This window comes from Hemiscyllium ocellatum, chromosome 2 (assembly GCF_020745735.1).
Source record: "Hemiscyllium ocellatum isolate sHemOce1 chromosome 2, sHemOce1.pat.X.cur, whole genome shotgun sequence".
Taxonomy (NCBI): Eukaryota; Metazoa; Chordata; class Chondrichthyes; order Orectolobiformes; family Hemiscylliidae; genus Hemiscyllium; species Hemiscyllium ocellatum.
This window is the reverse complement of record NC_083402.1, coordinates 32,492,160-32,513,006: the sequence shown is the minus strand read 5'-3', so window position 1 is coordinate 32,513,006 and position 20,847 is coordinate 32,492,160. Positions and strand designations below refer to the sequence as shown.

The following is a 20,847-nucleotide window of genomic DNA, read 5'->3' as shown; positions in this document are numbered from 1 at the left end:
ATTTATAATAATTTTAGAAAGGAATAAGTTGAATGGGGATAGTCAACACAGATTTGTGAAGGGTAGGTCGTGCCTCTCAAACACTGACTTCTTTGAAAAGGTGACCAAACAGGTAGATGAGGGTAAAGTGGTCGAGGTGATGTATATGGATTTCAGTAAGATTTTTGATAAGATTTCCCACAGTAGGCTATTGCATAAAATACAGAGGCATGGGATTGAGGGTGATTTAACTGTTTGGATCAGAAATTGGCGAACTGAAAGACGACAGAGGCTGGTGATTGATGGGATATGTTCATTCTGGAGTTCAGGTACCAGTGGTGTACTGCAAGGATCTGTTTTGGGGCCACTGCTGTTTGTTATTTTCATAAATTACCTGGATTAGGGCATAGAAGAATGGTTTAGTAAATTTACGAATGAGACTCCGGTCATTAGAGTTGTGGATAGTGCCAAAGGATGTTGCAAGTTACAGAGAGACATAGATAAGCTGCAGAGCTGGGCTAAGAGGTGGTAAATGGAGTTTAATGTGGAAAAGTGTGAGGTGATTCACTTTGGAAGGAGCAACAGGAATAAAAAGAGTACTGGCTAATGGTAAGATTCTTGGTAGTGTAGGTGAACAGAGAGATCTCGGTGTCCATGTACATAGATCCCTGAAAGTTGCCACACAGGTTGATAGGGCTGTTGAGAAAGCATACAGTGTGTTGTTAGCTTTTATTAGGAGAGGTATTGAGTTTTGGAGTCGTAAAGTGATGCTGCAGTTATCCAACTTTGGTGCGGTGCACTTGGAGTACTGCGTACATTTTTGGTCGTTTCATTATAGGAAGGATGTGGAAGCTTTGGAAAGGTTTGAGATATACTTGGATGTTGCTTGGTATGGAGGGAAGGTGTTACAAGGAAAGGCTGAGGGACTTGAGGCTATTTTTGTTAGAGAGAAGACGGTTGAGAGGTGACTTAATTGAGACACTTAAGATAATCAGAGGGTTAGATGGGGTGTACAGTGAGACCCTTTTTCATTGGATAGTGATGGCTAGCACAATGAGACATAGCTTTAAATTGAGGGGTGATAGAATAGGACAGATGTCAGAGGTAGCTTACTTACTCAGAGTAGTAGGGGCATGGAACAGCCTGCCTGCAACAGTAGTAGACTCGCCAACATTAAGGGTATTTAAATGGTCATTGGATAGATGTATGAATGAAAATGGAATACTGTAGATTAGATGGACTTCAGATTGGTTTCACACATCAGTACAACATCGAGGGCTGAATGGCCTACTGCACTGTAATGTTCTATGTTTTGTGCTATAGTTTCTTTAACACAACATTCTTCCTAAGGTCTCAGGTTCTGAATGACTGAAATTATTTGTGGTTTTGCACCAGGATACTTTGATGGTTTCAGTAAGACATTCATCATTACCGTAATATTCTTCCATGTTGTGTCAAATATTGATCTTAAATTCCCACTAATACTGTGCACTGGCGTTGCCCTATCCTTGCACTTTGTTAACATTAAGTAAACACCTGCCAGTGGATTGTTTAATTCACCAACACATAATAAACATCTGTCAAGCTGCAAGCTGTGTTACTTCCAGCTCTCGCTCATTTGACAGTAGTAAATTTAGATAGTGGTGTTACAGTCACGAATTTAAACAAAATCATTTGGGGATTTAAGCTTTACTGGCTAGGCTAACATTTCAAGTCTATCCCTTTTCTCCTTGAGAAGGTTAGATGTGTGATATGTGAATAATAATGCTAACACTGACTTCTATTAAACACACTCTTCCATGCAAATCTACATCAACCTATCCTTTACTTGCTCGAAGCCAGTACCTCATCTCAACCCCTTGGTTTCTGATGTTGTAGATAAGATTAATCCACATGATACATTGGCAAAGTTACAAATACGTGACACTTGCAGAGTTCCCATTATTCTCAAAGCTGTCATCTCTTCTAAGAAAAGTTATACATTTCTGAGATTTCATCTCTGTTCAACAAAATACAGATCACTGAAATGATGCAGGCCTTTGATAACGATAGTAGGAGAGACTGTATTTCCACAAGCTGGGGAAACAAATCCAAAACTCAGGCAAATAAAACTTGTATTTCGATAATGCAATCAATAATCCCAAGACTCTTCACAGGAGCATTATAAAGCAAGTGATACCAAAATATGTAAGCTGATAGTGGGACGCATGACAAAACGCTTGGTCAAAGAGGTGACTTTAAGGAGTGGCTTTTTAAAAAAAAGAGGTAGGAGAGGCAGAGGTCTTCAAGATAGAGAGAATTCAAGAGCTTAAGGCTTAAGCAGCAGAAGAGACAACCAAAAATGGAGTAATTAAAATTCAGATTGCTCAAAAGGCCAGAATGAGAGAGACGAAATGTTTCTGGGAGCTGTGGTGATGGAAGCATTTACAGTATGGGAGGTTGAGATCATGGACATATTTAACAACACGGTACAGCTGTGGGTGCATTCAAGCCACCTGCCTTGAAGTCAAGGCTTGAGCACAGAAATCTTGGTTGACCCACCAGTACAGTACTGAGAGGGTGCTGCAGTGTCAGAGGTGCCACCTTTTGAATAAAATCTTAAGCCACGGTCCTATCTGCCACCTCAAATAGCTATAAAAAGATCCCAGGGCATCATTTTGAAGATAAGCAATGGAGTTCTCCCTGCTGTCCTGGTCAATATTAAGCTGCCATTCAGCATTGTCTAGCCATAATCATATATCTGAACACAGACTGGCTGCTGCATTCCCTACCTCATGATACTCAACGCACTTGAAAAGTATTGGCTGTAAGGATGTTTTGGTTAATGTGTTAGCTGGGTATAAGTAGTTATGTGGTAATACAGAACTAGAGTATTCATCGACTTGAGTACTCAATATTAGATGTCTTTCTGCAATTGGAAATTCTTTGGATAATATAGAGCAAGCAAAGACAACCAGTTTAGGATGATCAGTCAGGTCTGACATTTACAGGTACCAGAAGCTACATGGGTCAATACGAAGGGCCCTGTTCTTTACAGTTAGAAACAAAATGTACATGCTCTGCAGCCATTTGCTGGTTCATTTCTCAGGGCAATGCCCTGACCAATCGAGAGTCAATCTGCCTGGCTTGAAATCTAAACAAAATCTGGTGGAATACAGTCATGTCTTTCTTTTCTTTAAAGTCATCACAACGAAAATCCAAGAAGAAATTCCAAATTATGAGAATGTGGAGATGTGGATCATCAGATTATACATGATTTCAATGAATGGTGGAGTAAATTCTATGGGATAAATGGCCTATTTCTCCTCCTATCTCATGGTCTTAGTAGTCAAGTATCATTAATTACTACTGTTTCCATGGCAATGTCTCTGAAAATGGGACTGGCTTTGTTGCTATGGAACTTTCCAAGTAGTTGGACTTTCTGTATCATCTGTCCTTCAGGAGAAATTTGGAAAAAAAATTTGCACCTTTGACCACAATTCCATCAGGAAGTGGTCAGCACCTAGCTTCCTCTGATTCTAGGAGAGGGTGACTCCTGTCGGGTTGTTCCCTAAGCAGACTGCCAAAGTCATTGGCACATTGCCTCATCACCAGAACGTTCCAACAAGCACCAGGACTTTGCTTGGCTGGTGGTGAGAAGGGCATTATCCGTGAGATTTTTTTTGTATGTCCAGTCTGTCTGTGGCACCGCACACAGCCCTCAAAGTGGCTACGGAAGGGTGGAAGAGACTGCCACACATCTCCTTCTCAAATACACCTCTGCAATGGAGGTCTGGAGAGAGCTGCAGTGGTGTTTGTCAAGGCTTTTCCGAAGTAGCTCCATGACGCGGGACTCTGTGCTCTCCAGTCTGTTCCCCAGGACGCACAGAGAGACAAACAATGCGTGTACCTGGAGGGACCAGCAACTTGATGAAAGATGATCTTTGGTCTGCCTGAAACCAGGTGGTCTTCCAGAACAAGAAGTTGGCCCCAGCCAATTGTAGCCGACTGGCACATTCCAAGGTCGCTGAGAATATCGCTGCCATATGGAGAAGCAACTGACATGACCAACATTAGGCAAGCTGTATAAGTATTGTGGGGGGGGACAGTAACATTTTATGATGGAATGCGATGAAACAAAGTTAGGCAGATGGCTTATTTCCGCGTTACAATCCTGTGTAAAACCATGTTATGACTTGGCCCTTTTTTTGCACACCCTATTATTCATAGAATATTACACCACACTGCCCTTGTAAGGTTTTGACGAGGTGGAACATGTCAGTAAAGCTGCTACCTTCTCCAATGGAAAGGCTGAAACGAATAAATAGATTGTGCAATATACTCAAACCAAATTCTGGAGAGGGTGATGTAAAGATGCCCGTTGAGATAGGTCGGCAATGCAGAATACCGTGTCTGATAGTGGATGACAACACTTCTCGAACTGCCTGCTTCATTTACCAGGTTACTGTGCGTAGCTGCTGCGCACATTACACTGGGATCGTCATGGTAAACAAAGCTGGTCATTACATTACCGAAAACTAATACCGAACAGCTGTAAACTTCCAAACATCAAACAAGAGTTTTTGTCCAAGCAACACCAAATGTTTCAAATTACCTTTTAGACCGTCGTAACCTGTTTCTATTTAGAAAATGAGGCATAGAGATGTTCGAGAGAACTGACCAAAGGTTCGAGTCAGACATGATCGAAAAGCGAACGCTTCAAATTATTTTCAGTGAAAAGGACAGATCTTCCACGTTCAAAGCCAAGATGTCCACTCTAGATCAGAAGGGGGGGGAAGCATAATCCCTCAGGTTTCCAGATCACTTGAAAGCTGCTCCTTTTAAACGATTGCCACAAACTGCAGCCCAACTTAAAACAACAAGCTTTTACATAGTGCTCTGACAGAAAAAGAACTTTGTTCCTTCCAGTCCAGTTTTTACTGCGATTTTATATGTCAAAGATTCAGCAAAGTTCTCTAGTTAGAGCGAGTTGATTGTCAGAGATCACAGTCATCGCTCCCCACATTTATTCTGTATTCTGCTCGAACATTTTGCTATTGCAACACCAAAGGTAAATATCTATGTGGAATCTGCCACTCTGTGAAAATGGGAGGGAAGCATCCATCTCAGTAATTAAATATAAAACAAAAGTTTGGAAATCTTACTGATTTGATATGGCTTGACTATCTTTTTTAAAAATATTTCGACTTACATATGTATCCATATTAAGTATGTAGGAATAAATGCCAAGAATTCAAATTGACAATTCCTGCCCCCTACCCAACTTCTGAACATAAAGCAGTCCCTTGGTCCCTTCACCACGAGAAAAGTCGATCCTTACCTACGTGCAGGTAAAGATAATTAGACGTCAAAAGAGCAGTCAGGCAGGATCCATTGCTGGACACAGAAAATGATTGTACAATTATAAGCTATTTCATATACATAAAGATAGCAAAGAGACATTTGTATGTACCAAAACTAAGTAAATGCAACATCTCTGATACACAAAACACCAGCTTCAAAGTGGGTCTGAGTCAGGCTCAGCAGGCAGTCCTAAGGATAGTTAACAGCAACAGAGTAGGGGACAGAGAGAGACCCATCAGCCAGGGGAATTATTTGCAGAGGCAGAGATCAGGTAGGCAGAAAAAATTGCCAATGTACTACCTCGAAACATAAGACTTGCTAGCTGCGTTTAGCATATTTTATTTCAAATCTTCATTTCAATATTTGTAAGTAATTGAATAATAAAGTCTAAAATCAACTGAATAAAGTTTTCTACCACTCATACTGTATCCAGCCTTCCCACCTGGAATAGATACTGAAGCTCGATCCACTTTGGAATTCTGGGGGGACTGAGGAGAGTATGGGGGTATGGGCGTGTTTAATGAACAAGTATCTGCATTACCCCCCACCCCACCCCACCCCCACCACCACACTGTACGAATTCAATTACTTTTCACAGAATCATAGACTCTCTACAGTGCTGAAAGAGGCCATTCGGCCCATTGAGTGTGCACCAACCCTCCGAAGAGCATCCCACCCAGCCTCCTACCTTATCCCCATAACTCCGCATTTACCATGGCTACACATCCCTAGATACTAAGGGACAATTTAGCATGGCCAATCCACCGAGTGTGCATAGATCTTTGTATCATGGGGGGAAACAGGATCTCCCCAAGAAATCCTACGCAGACACAGGAAGAACATACAAACCTCACACATGGTTTGGTATTGCGACTAAACGTCATCCTCAAAAATCATTGGACATTTATTGTAACATAAACATTCACAAAAATACAATAGAAGAGGAATCTTTAGTAGAGCAGCCTGAAAAAATGCAGAGTTTTACTGCAGCTCAAGGAGAATAAATATATCCAACTTCAAGCTACAGAGTTCTGCACAATTTGTGCTCTCTTTAAAACACAGCAATGGGTTTTATTTCTAAAGCAGCCCATTTCAATTGGTTCTCAGATGAAGTGATATAAAAGGAATTATGGCACGTCAGGAAAATAAGTAGGAATTAAAACCGTATGTCCCCAAGTCACTGAGGTTTGAAACTATTTAGAAATGACCAAGGCCAACTGTTTCAGGATACAACAGAGCCAGCAGAATACCTGTTGCAAGGAGTCTGTGACGAACCTACGCCAAGTATATAGCTCAGATTCTAAAAGGCAAGCACACAACAGTCTTCAAGAATTTTTCTTTGCCCTTGTCTCTTATTTTTAAGCAGTAGAAATCAACAGCAACCAAATCACTACCACACTAGGTAGTTTGATGCATATGCATAGCTGGCACATTCCGTTCTTTTAACCTAAACAACACAATACAGTCTCTGAATGGTCACATTACAACTTCATTTACCACAGAGCATGGGGAACATATTCATGCTCCTCTAACTGTATGCTGTACATCATCCAGTGGTAATCTTTCTCAGCTGGGTTAAGACAGGGATGCAAATTCCTGTTTTGTCTCAGGTGACCAGGAAAATGACTGTTGTTAAAAACTAGCTGAAGGAACCTGACAAAAAATATTTTTTATAACAACTTGTGTCTAATGTTCACGTTGTTGGATACATTCCTGTGTAAGGAAGATAACAGGGACAAGACATCAAACTGTGGCAACACCAGTGATGAACTATGATAGTTAGTCTACAGTTTTGAACTTCTCCTTATCCTTTCCATTTCTGACTAGCAATATATCCAGAGAGACATTATCCAAGGCTGCTTCTACAGCACCTTCCAAGCCCACAGATTTAGCAACTACAAGGACAGCAGGCACATGGGAGGACAGACATCTGCATATTTCCCTTCAAGCCGATGACCACCTGAACTGGATCTATAATCGCTGTTTCTGCACAATTGCAGCATCAAAACCCTGGAACTCCCTTCATGACTGCACAACGTGTGTAAAAATACCACTTGGACAAAAACAGTTCATCACCACCACTGCTCAAAGGCATCCAGATTCCATGAAAGAATAAAAATATTCAAGGGCATGTTTTATTTTCTTGAACTTTCCTGGAGTTTTTAAATGCTGGTCTGGAAGAGGTGTCACTTTGTCAAAAACTTAAGGATAATTGAACCAAGAAAAATAAAAGGATTTATTTGAACTGGATATCTTTATTCTGTAATAGAACATGGAAGTGTGAGCAGAGAACCAAACAGAGGTTTCCAAAATTATGACTTTTTTGTGTCCATCTTTGGATCCTCTTTGGCCACTGGTGAGGTCCCCGAGAACTGGAGAATAGCCGATGTTGTCCCATTGTGTAGGAAGTGTAGCAGGGATAATCCAGGAAATTACAGGCCTGTGAACTCATGTCGGTGGTAAGGAAATTATTGGAAAAGATTCTCAGGGACAAGATCTAAATGCATTTAGATGCAAACAGATTTATTCGTGATAGACAGCATGGCTTTGTGCAGGGGAAGTCATGCTTCACTGAACTGATCAAGATTTTTGAGGACATGACAAAGATGATCGATGACGGAAAAGCGATTGATGTTGTCTACATGGACTTCAGATAAGCCTTTGACAAGGTACCTCATGACAGAATGGTTTTTTTGATTAGATTAGACTTACAGTGTGGAAACAGGCCCTTCGGCCCAACAAGTCCACACCGACCCGCCGAAGCGAAACCCACCCATACCCCTACATTACCCCTTACCTAACACTACGGGCAATTTAGCATGGCCAATTCACCTGACCCGCACATCTTTGGACTGTGGGAGGAAACCGGAGCACCCGGAGGAAACCCACGCAGACACGGGGAGAACGTGCAAACTCCACACAGTCAGTCGCCTGAGTCGAGAACTGAACCCGGGTCTTCAGGCGCTGTGAGGCAACAGTGCTAACCACTGTGCCACCGTGCCACCCACTAGTACAAAAAGTGAAATCACATGGTACGGGGTGAGGTGGCAAGATGGATACAGAACTGGCTTAGTTACAGGGGATAGTGGAAGGATGCTTTTCGGAACAGAGGGCCGTGACTAGTGGTGTTCCACAGGGATCAGACTGGGGCCTCTGCTGTTCATGTCCTACATAAATGATTTGGAGGAAAATGTAGCTGGTTTAATTAGTAAGTTTGAGGAAAATGCAAAGATTAGTGAAGTTGCAGGTAGTCAGGAGGATCGTCAGAGGATACAGCAGAATATAGAAAAAATGCAGATAGAGTTTAATTCTGATAAGTGTGAAGTGATGCATTTTGGAAGGTCAAGTACAGGTGGAAATTATACAGTGAATAGCAGAACCTTTAGGTATATTGATATGCAGAGGGATCAGGTTGTGCAGGTCCACAGATCTCTGAAGGTGGCAGTGCAGGTAGACAAGGTAGTAAAACAGACCTATGGCATGCTTGCCTTCATTGGAAGGGCATTGAGTGTAAGGATAGACAAGACATGCTGCAGCTTTGTTGAACTTTAGTTGGGCCACATTTGGAATATTGTGTGCATGTTTTGGTCACCACACCACGAGAAGGATGGCAATATTTTGGAAAGAGTATCGAAAAGTTTTAACAGGTATGGGGGATTTTAGCTATGAAGAAAGGCTGAGGAGACTGGGCTTGTTTCCAATGGAACGCAGGAGGTTTCAGAGTGACAAAATAGAAGTTTATAAAATTGTGAATGGCATGAATAGAGTGGAAAGTATGAGGAGTTTTCCCCCAGGGTAGACAGGGTCAATTACTAGGGGACATAGGTTCAATTACTTTGGGGTTGGCGGGGGGCGGGGTGTGGGGTTGTAGTTTTACGCAGATATGTGTGGCAGTTTTGTACACACAAAGGCTTGTAAGTGCTTCGAACCTGCTGGCAGAGGAGTGATGGAGGAAGCTACAATTGCAGCATTCAAAAAACATCTGGACAAATACATGAAGAGAAGGGATGCGGATCTTATAAGTGAAGACCATTTTCATACCGAAGGGCAAAATGTGTCAGCGCGAGACCTGTTCCTGTGCTGTATTTTTCACTGTTCTTTTGTATTTGAGAGAATAGATAGTAAATGGGCATTTACCACTGGCTGTTGAACTGGTAAGAATTAAAGGGCAGAGGCCACCCATAAACAGGTGAGTTAGGGGTCGGATGAAATGTGAAAATTAAAAGAAAATCTCAAACACTAACTTATCTATCCCACTTCTGGTTTTAACTGAAGAAACAGAGATGAGAAGGGGTACGAGGGGCAGGAGAGGGATGTGCAACTAACCTGCTGCCCGGAGGCAGGTTTAGTCACAAACACAGTGTGCTGGAGAAAGTTAGCAGTTCTGGCAGCATCTGTGATAAGGGAAACAGAACTAACACTTGGAGTCCAATATGACTCTTCTTCAGAGTCAGGCAAGTTTAGTCAATTCATTCCAAAATTATAATTTTGACTGGGCTTTTTGAGCTTCTGGAAATATGTAGCTTAAAGACGCAACATTGATATGCGAGAGATGAAGTACTTTTTCAGTGCAGTTTAAGGGTCAGAAACAGCACACAGGTATCATCCCTGATCCTCCCATACAGTGCCATTTGACAATTCCTAGCCTTGAACTGAATTTGAAAATAATTTCATACTTCATACAACCCTTCATACAACCATGACAAGACTGACTTTTATTTCTCCAAATGCATTGCTACCCTTGTCAAAGCTAAAACCATTTCAACTTTCACATTAATGGCCACTCACATTGTACTCCATTCCCTTTGAAATAAAGGCCAACATTCCATTTACCTTCTCGATTACCTGCTGGACTTGTATGCTAACTTCCTGTGATTTAAGTAATATTAATCTCCTCTATTCTTTATCACACACATAAAATTAATAATTGTGCCTGCAGCACTGATCCCTGGGGCACTTCACGAGACACAGGTCGCCATGCTGAAAATTTCCCTCTTATCCCAACTCTCCATCTTCTATTAGTGAGCCAGTTCTCTATCCATGCAAATATAATATCTCCAAAACCATGAGCTCTTAGCTAATTAAGGAGTAGCATGTGATACCTTATGAAACATCATTTGAAAATCCAGATCTGTTTGATGCACTGCTTTTCCTTTATCTAGCCTGCTTGTTATCTCCTCAAAGAACTCTAGTAAATTTGTCACACATTATTTCCACTTTGCGAAGTCATGCCAACTCTATACGATGATAATATGCATTTCTAAACCCTCAGCTTCTACATTCTTTATAAAAAAAACATGTTCCCAATAACAGACATTAAACTAACTTTACCTGAAGACACAAAATTAAAAATATAACTTCAACTCAAAGTTATACATAGCTCATTTACTTTAGACCTCAAACGCTCAAACAAGATGTACCTACTAGAGAAGGTGCAAAACTTGATCCACTCTTGGGAAATAAGGCAGGGCAGGTGACTGAGGTGTCAGTGGAGGAGCACTTTGGGGCCAGTGACAATAATTCCATTAGTTTTTAAATAGTGATGGAAAAGGAGAGACCAGATCTAAAAGTTGAAGTTCTAAATTAGAGAAAAGCCAATTTTGACGGTATTAGGCAAGAACTTTCAAAAGCTGATTGGAGGCAGATGTTCGCAGGTAAAGGGACGGCTGGAAAATGAGAAGCCTTCAGAAATGAGATAACGAGAATGCAGAGAAAGTATGTTCCTGTCAGGGTGAAAGGGAAGGCTGGTAAGTATAGGGAATGCTGGATAACTAAAGAAATTGAGGGTTTGGATTAGAAAAAGCAGCAAGTATATGTCAGGTATAGACAGGATAGATCGAATGAATCCTTAGAAGGATATAAAGAAAGTAGGAGTATACTTAAGAGGGAAATCAGGAGGGCAAAAAGGGGACATTAAAAAGCTTTGGAAAATAGAATAAAGGAGAATCGAACGGGTTTTTAAGGATAAGAGAGTAACTAGGGAGAGAATAGGGCCCCTCAAAGATCAGCAAAGTGACCTTTGTGTGGAGCCTCAGAAAATGGGAGGGATACTAAATGAATATTTTGCATCAGTATTTACCGTGGAAAAGGATATGGAAGATACAGACTGTAGGGAAATAGATGGTGACATCTTGCAAAATGTCCAGATTACAGAGAAGCAAGTGCTGGATGTCTGGAAATGGGTAAAGGTGGATAAATCCCCAGGACCTGATCAGGTGTACCCGAGAACTCTGTGGGAAGCTAGAGAAGTGATTGTTGGGCCTCTTGCTGAGACATTTGTATCATCGTTAGTAACGGATGAGGTGCCGGAAGACTGGAGGTTGGCAAACGTGGTGCCACTGTTTAAGAAGGGCAGTAAAGACAAACCAGGGAACTATAGACCAGTGAGCCTGACCTCGGTGGTGGGCAAGTTGTTGGAGGGAATCCTGAGGGACAGCATGTACATGTATTTGGAAAGGCAAGGGCTGATCAGGGATAGTCAACATGGCTTTGTGCATGGGATGTCATGATACACCAACCTGATTGAGCTTTTTGAAGAAATAACAAAGATGATTGATGAGGGCAGAGCAGTAGAGGTGGTCTATATGGACTTCAGTAAGGCGTTCGACATGGGAAACTGATTAGCAAGGTTAGATCTCAGAATACTGGGAGAACTAGCCATTTGGATACAGAACTGGCTCAAAGGTAGCAGACAGAGGATGGTGGCAGAGGGTTGTTTTTCAGACTGGATGCCTGTGACCAGTGGAGTGCCACAAGGATCGGTGCTGGGTCCTCTATTTTTTGTCATTTACATAAATGATTTGGATGTGAGCATAAGAGGTACAGTTAGTAAGTTTGCAGATGACACCAAAATTGGAGGTGTAGTGGACAGCGAAGAGGGTTACCTCAGATTACAACAGGATCTTGACCAGATGGGCCAATGGGCTGAGAAGTGGCAGATGGAGTTTAATTCAGATAAATGCGAGGTGCTGCATTTTGGGAAATCAAATCTTCGCAGGACTTATACACTTAATGGTAAGGTCCTAGGGAGTGCTGCTGAACAAAGAGACCTTGGAGTGCAGGTTCATAGCTCCTTGAAAGTGGCGTTGCAGGGAGACAGGATAGTGAGGAAGGCATTTGGTATGCTTTTCTTTATTGGTCAGAGTATTGAGTACAGGAGTTGGGAGGTCATGTTGCGGCTGTACAGGACATTGGTTAGGCCACTCTTGGAATACTGCGTACAGTTCTGGTTTCCTTCCTATCGGAAGGATGTTGTGAAACTTGAAAGGGTTCAGAAAATATTAACAAGGATGTTGCCGGGGTTGAGAGGGGAAAGATATAAGAGACCTAAGGGGCAATTTTTTCACGCAGAGGGAATGAGCTGCCAGAGGATGTGGTGGAGGCTGGTACAATTGTAACATTTAAGAGACATTTGGATGGGTATATGAATAGGAAGGGTTTGGAGGGATATGGGCCGGGTGTTGGCAGGTGGGACTAGATTGGGTTGGGATATCTGGTTGGCACAGGCAGGTTGGACCGAAGGGTCTATTTCCATGCTGTACATCGCTATTTCTCTATAACAGCAATGCATCAACACCAATTGTCAAAATGTGAAAGGTGCTTTTAATTGCAAACTATTGTGGCTAGGTCCCCTGTGCTCGTTACAACCAGAAAAATATGTATGCTTTTATGAACTCCACACATTCTCAAGCACACTATCGTCAAAAAGATTATTTCTTGGAACGTGGTAGGGTCTACATTTCATCATGGAGAATCCTTTGATGTTAGACTGGGATTCCTCAATTCTCCATGCGCTTTAGTAAACTACTGGTAGCAGCCACTAAAGGTCAGCTTCCTCTGTTGCATTGAGCAGTCCTTTAATGTCCTCTTGGAAGTTTAACGCAGCAGAAACTCTAACTCGCCTTGCCATCCTTTCAAGCCTTCATTGACATGGATATTCGTGGTTCGATGAAAAGTAATGTTGTACTTTCCTGTTTGCAAAGTGTGTCTTAAAGTCAAGATGCCTCCATCAATGTTCTGTCATTTTTCTCCATTGGAAAATTACAAGCCAAAGATCAAACCTCCCTGGAATAAGAAGTCTCTCAAGCATAAAGAAGGTCAGTACAGACATACACCATATCTAAAAAAAAAAGAACTGCAGATGCTGTAAATCAGAAACAAAACAGAAAAGCTGAGCAGATCTGGCAGCATGTGTGGAGTGAAATCAGAGTTAACGTTTCAAGTCCAGTTACTCTTCCTCATAAATTGAGCCAGTTCTGAGGAAGAGTAACTCGTCCCGAAATGTTAACTCCAATTTCTCTCCTCGGATGCTGCCAGACATGCAACATATCTGGTGTATTTAATAATCCAGATTGGTGAATAATTATCTTTTCTCCATCATGCTTTTCATTTCTGTGTCCGTTACTTCTGTCTTGGTCAGTGTAAAACCAAACCTAGAAATCCACTTGATTCTTCCATGTTCGCCACACAGTGTTGCTTCCTGTTCACCGCTGTGTCAAAGTCCACTTCCTGCGACACCTACCACTGTCAGCTGAGTTTTTTCCTCACATCAATTCACATTTCTAAGGTGCTGATCTGCACACACATGGGCCACGCACAGTCAGGGGACATGTCTGACGACTGTCCAGAGAGTGGGCCCCAATCAGCCCTGTGGGGCCAGTTTCAGTGTCTTGGGAATCCCATACTGCCAGTCAGGAGCTGCAAAGACAGTAGACTGTGGGAGCTGCTTGTCAAAGTCGGTCAGACATCTTGTGGAAACAGTCCGAGAGGAAGTCTGCCAATAGTTCAGGAGGGTGCAGCATGGAACAACAAAGGTGAGAACAGATAGACATTTATACAGGGGACAAGGATGGCAATGGTGGGGGGGGGGGGGGGGAGAACATTAGGGGTTGGGGAGAGATCTCAAGGCACTTGGGACAATATATAGAACAGAACCAGAGAAAATGGTAGGTTATGGAAGGGTGTTTGTTTAACTGACCAGCACTTTGGCCTCCATAGACAGAAGAGTGCAGAGGAGGAGGAGGAGGGTGGTCAACTTCAAGGTACAATTTCAGGGTTGAGGAGGGAGGACAGTTGGCAGAGAAGTTCAATGTGGTGGGTCTCCACACTGAGGAGATGGTGGAAAGGTGCAAGACATCAAGTGATATGGAGGCTTTGGGCAAGGTGGGAGCATTATCTGGTGAGCAGACCGAGTCTGTTGCTGATGGTGTTCTCTGTAAACTGGGCTCTCTACCATCTTTTGCCACACTCTGACATGAAACAAGTCAAAAGAATAATGTCCATGTTTGCTAGTTAATAGAGCAGTGAAGGGGCAAATACATGAATCAGGAATTTGCAAATTATAGCTACATTCAATCTGCAATCATTTCATTGCCCATTTGTATGTCTGCAGAGTGGATGCGCTTAGGCAATCAGAGGTGATCTGCATCATGCCATTGGTGCTTGAAAATGGAGCCTGGAACCTCAGTGATGCTGAAGTTTATCAGCAATGGATTAACAAAAGGCAAAAGGTGCACCATTAATTCGACAATGTTCAAGAGCGCTCTGGGGGGCATAGACTATCGCTTCAGCTGTTTTGTAAATGTATCAATAGTTTGAACTGAATGCAGTGAAATGTCGAATGAATCATGTGGGTCTGGGATGGAAAGTGTGTTGGTGTACACTCACTTTCAATGTAACATGCTGGTCCTTCAATTGGCACAGCACCTTCACCAAGGTGTTGCACACACTGAGGTTGAAGTTAAATGAATGGTGGAGACATGGTCCTTGTCATCAGGGTGCAGCATGCCTCACTGTGTGAAGGAGTGTATTCAGCCACATCTGCAGAGTACAGCCCTAATGACTCCTGCGACACCCAAGAATTTCTTTCACTCCTTGCGTCCCCAATGTAAGTCACTTCTACCGTAGCTGGTGGGATGTGGCTGCAGGAGAGCAGGGCTGATGGCAAACCCAGCAGCAGCAGGTCATGGCAGAGCATGAGGAGCACCAACTCAGACAGAGGGAGGTTTGGCCCTGACTCCATTTCATGGGTGAGGCACAGGCTGTAAATATTCAAGGACACTGGAATTGGACAGGAGGGCTACAGAAATGGGAGGCGATCCTCTCCAATTGACTGTGAAGGCTTTGAACCTTTATGCAACTGGCACCTTCCAGAGAACAATGTGACCTCTGTGGAATCCCTCAGACACACAAATCTCCCCATTTCCACTGCTCCCAGCCACCGACCGGATTAATTCCTCCCATTGACCAGCCAGGTTGAACCCTCTATCTGCCTTCACTTATCCCCACTTCACCACCCTGCCCCTGCCACCCCCTTTATCTGGACCTCCCCCTACACCCACCCGCAGTCATGAAGAAGGGTTACACCTGAAACATCGACTTCTCCACCTCCTGATGATGCCTGGCCTGTTGCATTCTTCCAGTCTCCTGCCAGGGCACTGAACAATGGCATCTATGGAAGATCACACTGGTTCCTTGCATCCCGATTAAAAGATCAGTATTGCAGCTGGACAATCAATTCAGGAATGTGGCCAGCTTCCCACAAGATCAGGGTATCACACACAGGGATCAGAAAGGGCTGTATCACAAAACTGTGTAATTCATCAGGCGCCCCACTCAATTAATGTTCAGGTGATGTGATCACCAGTTACCACTTCCTCGAGGTATGTTCATCTGGCACAATTCCTACATTCTGGAACATACTCCTGTACTTTGTGCTTTTTTTTAAAAGAAAAAACTCACCAGCTGGATCACTACTTATTGCATATCCTTAATTGCCCTTGAGGATGGGGTGTACATACACCCACTATTTCATCAGTGAATGGTTTCCAATATTTGACCCAGCGACACTGAAGGGACAGCCTCATATTTAGATTACTTACAGTGTGGAAACAGGCCCTTCGGCACAAGTCCACACCGACCCGCCGAAGCGTAACCCACCCATCCCCTACATTTACCCCTTTCCTAACACTAAGGGCAATTTAGCGTTGCCAATTTAGCCTGACCTGCACATCTTTGGGCTGTGGGAGGAAACCGGAGCACCCGGAGGAAACCCACGCAGACACGGGGAGAATGTGCAAACTCCACACAGTTGCCTGAGGCGGGAATTGAACCCGGGTCTCTGGCGCTGTGAGGCAGCAGTGCTAACCACTGCAAGGCAGCTTGGAGGGGAACTTGCAGATGGTGGTGCACCCATGTATATACTGCCCTTGTGTTTCCATTTGGTAGTAGGCTTCCATTTGGAAAGTGTTGCCTTTAGTAGATTTGGTGAATGTTTGCACTGTGCTTTTGGTGCATTTATGTTTGCTGATTCAGACCATCCACTGTTTAAGGACTGAATGTTTGCGGCTGTGGTATCAATCAGGCAGGGTACTGTGTCCTGTGTCATGCTGCCCAAGTGTTGTTGGAGTTGCACTCATTTGAGCAAGTGGGCAGTATTCCACCATACTCCTGACTTATGCCTTGTAGATGGTGGACAGGCTTTGGGGAGACAGGAGGCAAGTTACTTGCCATAGGATTCCTAGCCCTTGAGCTGCTCCTGTAACCACAGAACATATATAGCCAGTTCAGTTTCTGGTCAATGGTAACCCCCATTTCTAGACGGCTGTTGATAGTAGGGTATTCAGTGATAATAACACCATCGAATGTCATGGGGTGCTGGCTAATTTGCCTCTTGTTGGAGATGACCATTGCCTGATACTTGAGAGTTCAGGAGCCTCAAAAGGCTGGTTATGAGGGGACAAGGGATATCAACTGTAACGAGAGCTCACAATATTATTGTGCAAACCCCTAATTGATGAAGCGCACAGGTAATATTCTGTTTGTGTTGCTCTGATGAGAAAAGCCCAAGCTCCCTCAACTTTTCTTCACAAGGCTTCCAATCTAGGCAGCATCCTGGTGAATCTCCTTTGCATCTTCTCTACAGCTTCCACATCCTTCCTATAATGAGGTGACCAGAACAAAACCAGGGCTATATAGAGCTGAAGCATCACCTTGCAGCTTTTAAACTCAATCCCCCGCCATTGAAAGCCAACACATCATACGCCTTCTTCACAACCCTCTCAACTTGGGTGGCAACTTTGTGGGATCTATCGACATGGAACCCAAGATCCCTCTATCCCTCCACACTGCCAATAATCCTACACTTAACCCTGTATTCTGCCCTCAAATTCAACCTTCCAAAATGAATCACTTCACACTTTTCCAGGTTGAATTCCACCTGCCAATTCTCAGCCCAGCTCTCCATCCTGTCAATGTCCTGTTGCAACCTACAACACTAGTCACAACTCCACCAATCTTTGTGTCATAGGCAAACTTACTAACCCACTCTTCCATTTCCTCATCCAAGTCATTTATAAAAATCATGAAGAGCAGAGGTTCCAGAACAGATCCCTGCAGAACACCACTTGTCACTAAGCTCTAGGCTGAATTCTTTCTGTCTACTACCACCCTCTGTCTTCTGTGACCAGCCAATTTTGTATCCAGACAGTCAAATTTCCCTGTATCCCATCACTTCCTTATTTTAAGAATGAGCCTACTATGGCCTATCATATGCCTTGATAAAATCCATGTGCACCCCATCCACTGCTCTACCTCCATCCACGTGTTTTGTCATATCCTCAAAGAGTTGTGAGAGAGAGGAAGTGTCAACTGGGCTTCACAGCAGGAATCTCTCCAAAACAAAACTGTAACTCGAGCTCCAAGTTACTTCGCACCCATGCAATGGAAAAAATTGTAACATTCATGCCATTGTATGGGTTTGAAGTAACTTAGAGTCATAGAGATGTACAACATGGCAACAGACTCTTTGGTCCAACCTGTTCATGCCGACCAGATATCCCAACCCAACCTAATCCCACCTATCAGAACTCAGCCCCATATCCCTCTAAACCCTTCCTATTCATATACCCATCCAAATGCCTCCTAAATATTGCAATTGTACCAGCCTCCACCACATCCTCTGGTAGCTCATTCCATACACGTACCACCCTCTGCATGAAAAAGTTGCCCCTTAGGTCTCTTTTATATCTTTCCCCTCTCACCGTAAACCTATGCCCTCTAGTCTAGACTCCCTCACCCCAGGGAAAATACTTTTTACTATTTATCCTATCCATGCCCCTCATAATTTTGTAAACTTCTATAAGGTCACCCCTCAGCCTCCAATGCTCCAGGGCAAACAGCCCCAGTCTATTTAGCCTCGCCCTCTAGCTCAAATCCTCCAACCCTGGCAACATCCTTGTAAATATTTTCCTATCAGGATTAGAGTACTTTAAGTGGTAGATCCACACTGTAGGGATAATAATAATAGGAAAAGTATGAGGTACAGGGAGAAGTGAAGTATATAAAGGATAATTTGCCCGTCACATTAAAAGACTTGCACATTCAAAACAACTGAAGATGATTCTTCCCTGCATCCACAACACTTAAACATACTGGTGCACAAAGAGCTGGTTTTTTTCTTTGTCCAGTAAAGCAACAGTGAAAATACTGACTCACATTCCTGTCCACCTGTCATTTCTCAAAACTTGTTTTGAAAATGGTGCTTCGAGTTATAAAGTCATTTATTCTGCTTTCAAAATTCAGACATTTGAACCAAATTGGATGGTGTGTCAAGGACATCCACCTGAATCTCCATCTCAAAAAAAGCTTGGTGACATAAATCAGGAGACTCTTTCTCTGAAAGGGAGTCTCTACGGCTTTGAAATAGTTGACAAAGTGATGCAACAGAAAGTTTTAGAATTGCATCTTCATTTCTGATGAACAATGTACTCAGGAATAAAAAAAACAAAGAACTGCAGATGCTGTCAATCAGAAACAAAAACTAAAATTGCTGGGAGAACTCAGTAGGTTTGGCAGCATCTGTGGAGAGAAAGCAGAGTTAACATTTCAGATCCATTGACCCACTTCAGAGTATACTGAGAGGTTGGCTTCATTTAACTGGATAGCTGCTTTGCTCTGCAAAGTGATGGAACCAGTTCAAATCCTGTACCAACTGAGGTCACCACAAAGGCTCTGTTTTCTCAATCTCGCCCCTTTCTGAGGTATGGTGACCCTCAGAATAAACCCACCACTAGCCATCTCTAGTCGCCTACAATCCTCTGGGACTATGCCAACTTCATACAAGTAAAAGGAGACATTTTCTGTTCCAGCTACGATACTTTCCTAGACTGGAGCTGGAAACATTTCCTTCTAAGCTTGCACTTCTCTCTTCTTTCATTCCTCTACTCAATATTGTGAGCTGGTTTCCTAGACATCCAATCCAACAGCTACTGTCAGAATGAAACAAGTATTCACTAGCATCAACAACAATACTGTACTTGAAGCCTTGTGCTATGGTGTAACAGGTGGTTGGTCACAAATCCTCAATGACCAGTTTTTCTTGTACTGAACATTTGGTGCACAACTGGCTTGCATATTCTTTCTGCAAATTCCCTCTAAGTTTTGCCTTTGGGTTAAGTTATTGAATACACAGACACTCAAACAAAAGACCAGAAATACCTTCAGTGGGAATAGACAAGCTCGAAATCCCATATGAAGCCTCCCAGCATCTTTGAATGTCACACAAAATCCCACGCACACTCCATTCTAAATGATGTGCTCATCAAGTCTCAGGAACTTTGTTAGTTGTCACATATTTTCTCAAAAAAACTGCATTTATTCAACACTACCTGACAATAATTTATTCCATCTTAGCACTTTTGTAGATTATGGGGGTTAGAAATCAGACAGGAGGAAGTGAGGACTGCAGATGCTGGAGATCAGAGCTGAAAAAGCGCAGCAGGTCAGGCAGCATCCAAGGAGCAGCATCCAAGGAGCAGGAGAATCGACGTTTCGGGCATAAGCCCTCCTTCAGGAATAAGCTCATTCTGAAGAAGGGCTTCTGCCCGAAACGTCGAATCTCCTGCTCCTTGGATGCTGCCTGACCTGCTGCGCATTTCCAGCAACACATTTTTCAGCTTAGAAATCAGACAACAGAGGATACAGCTGAGAGTCTCTGGTATATCAATAAAGACAGAAAATATGGGATATACTCAGCAGGTCTTGGTGCTGGTGGAGAGAGAACAGAATAAATGTTTTAGATTGTGGCCTTTCATCAGAAGATCTGATAAAGGTAAAGTTCATGGTTTACTCTCACATATTGGAGATAAGGGTGGAGGGGAAGAAGAGAAAAAGGCATGTGTTGACAATTGGTTGAGAGGACAGGGACATACAAATTTTTTGAAAAGCAGAGCGAGACATCACTTGATGTGGTAATGAATGGAGCAGATATGCTCAAGTTTCCTTGGGGTCAGACCAGAACCAACATCAATGAAGTCAGAAACAAAAAAACAGAAATTGTTTGGAGAACTCAGCAGGATTGGCAGCATGTGTGGAGGAAAAGCAGAGTTAAATGTTTCAGGTCCAGTGATCCATCTTCAGATTAAAGGTTTTCAACAGATGCAAAGCTACGATGGTGAGTCAAATGCAAGGCAAATAATGTTTTGAGCATATAATTGAGAGTGAGCAGGAGAAAAACATTTTTATTTA

General features: G+C 42.9%; 1 protein-coding gene across 2 annotated transcripts in view; it reads right to left on the bottom strand.

Annotated features, from left to right (window-relative positions):
• LOC132822321 (microtubule-associated serine/threonine-protein kinase 4-like) overlaps positions 1-5,007 on the bottom strand; it is a 190,757-nt gene extending 185,750 nt beyond the window's left edge. For both annotated transcript variants that reach the window (XM_060835555.1, XM_060835564.1), the window contains exon 1: positions 4,574-5,007. In XM_060835555.1, the coding sequence (XP_060691538.1) occupies positions 4,574-4,659 (86 nt within the window). In that variant the 5' untranslated portion in view covers positions 4,660-5,007. The remainder of the gene's footprint in view (positions 1-4,573) is intronic.
• Between the last annotated feature and the right edge of the window lie 15,840 nt (positions 5,008-20,847).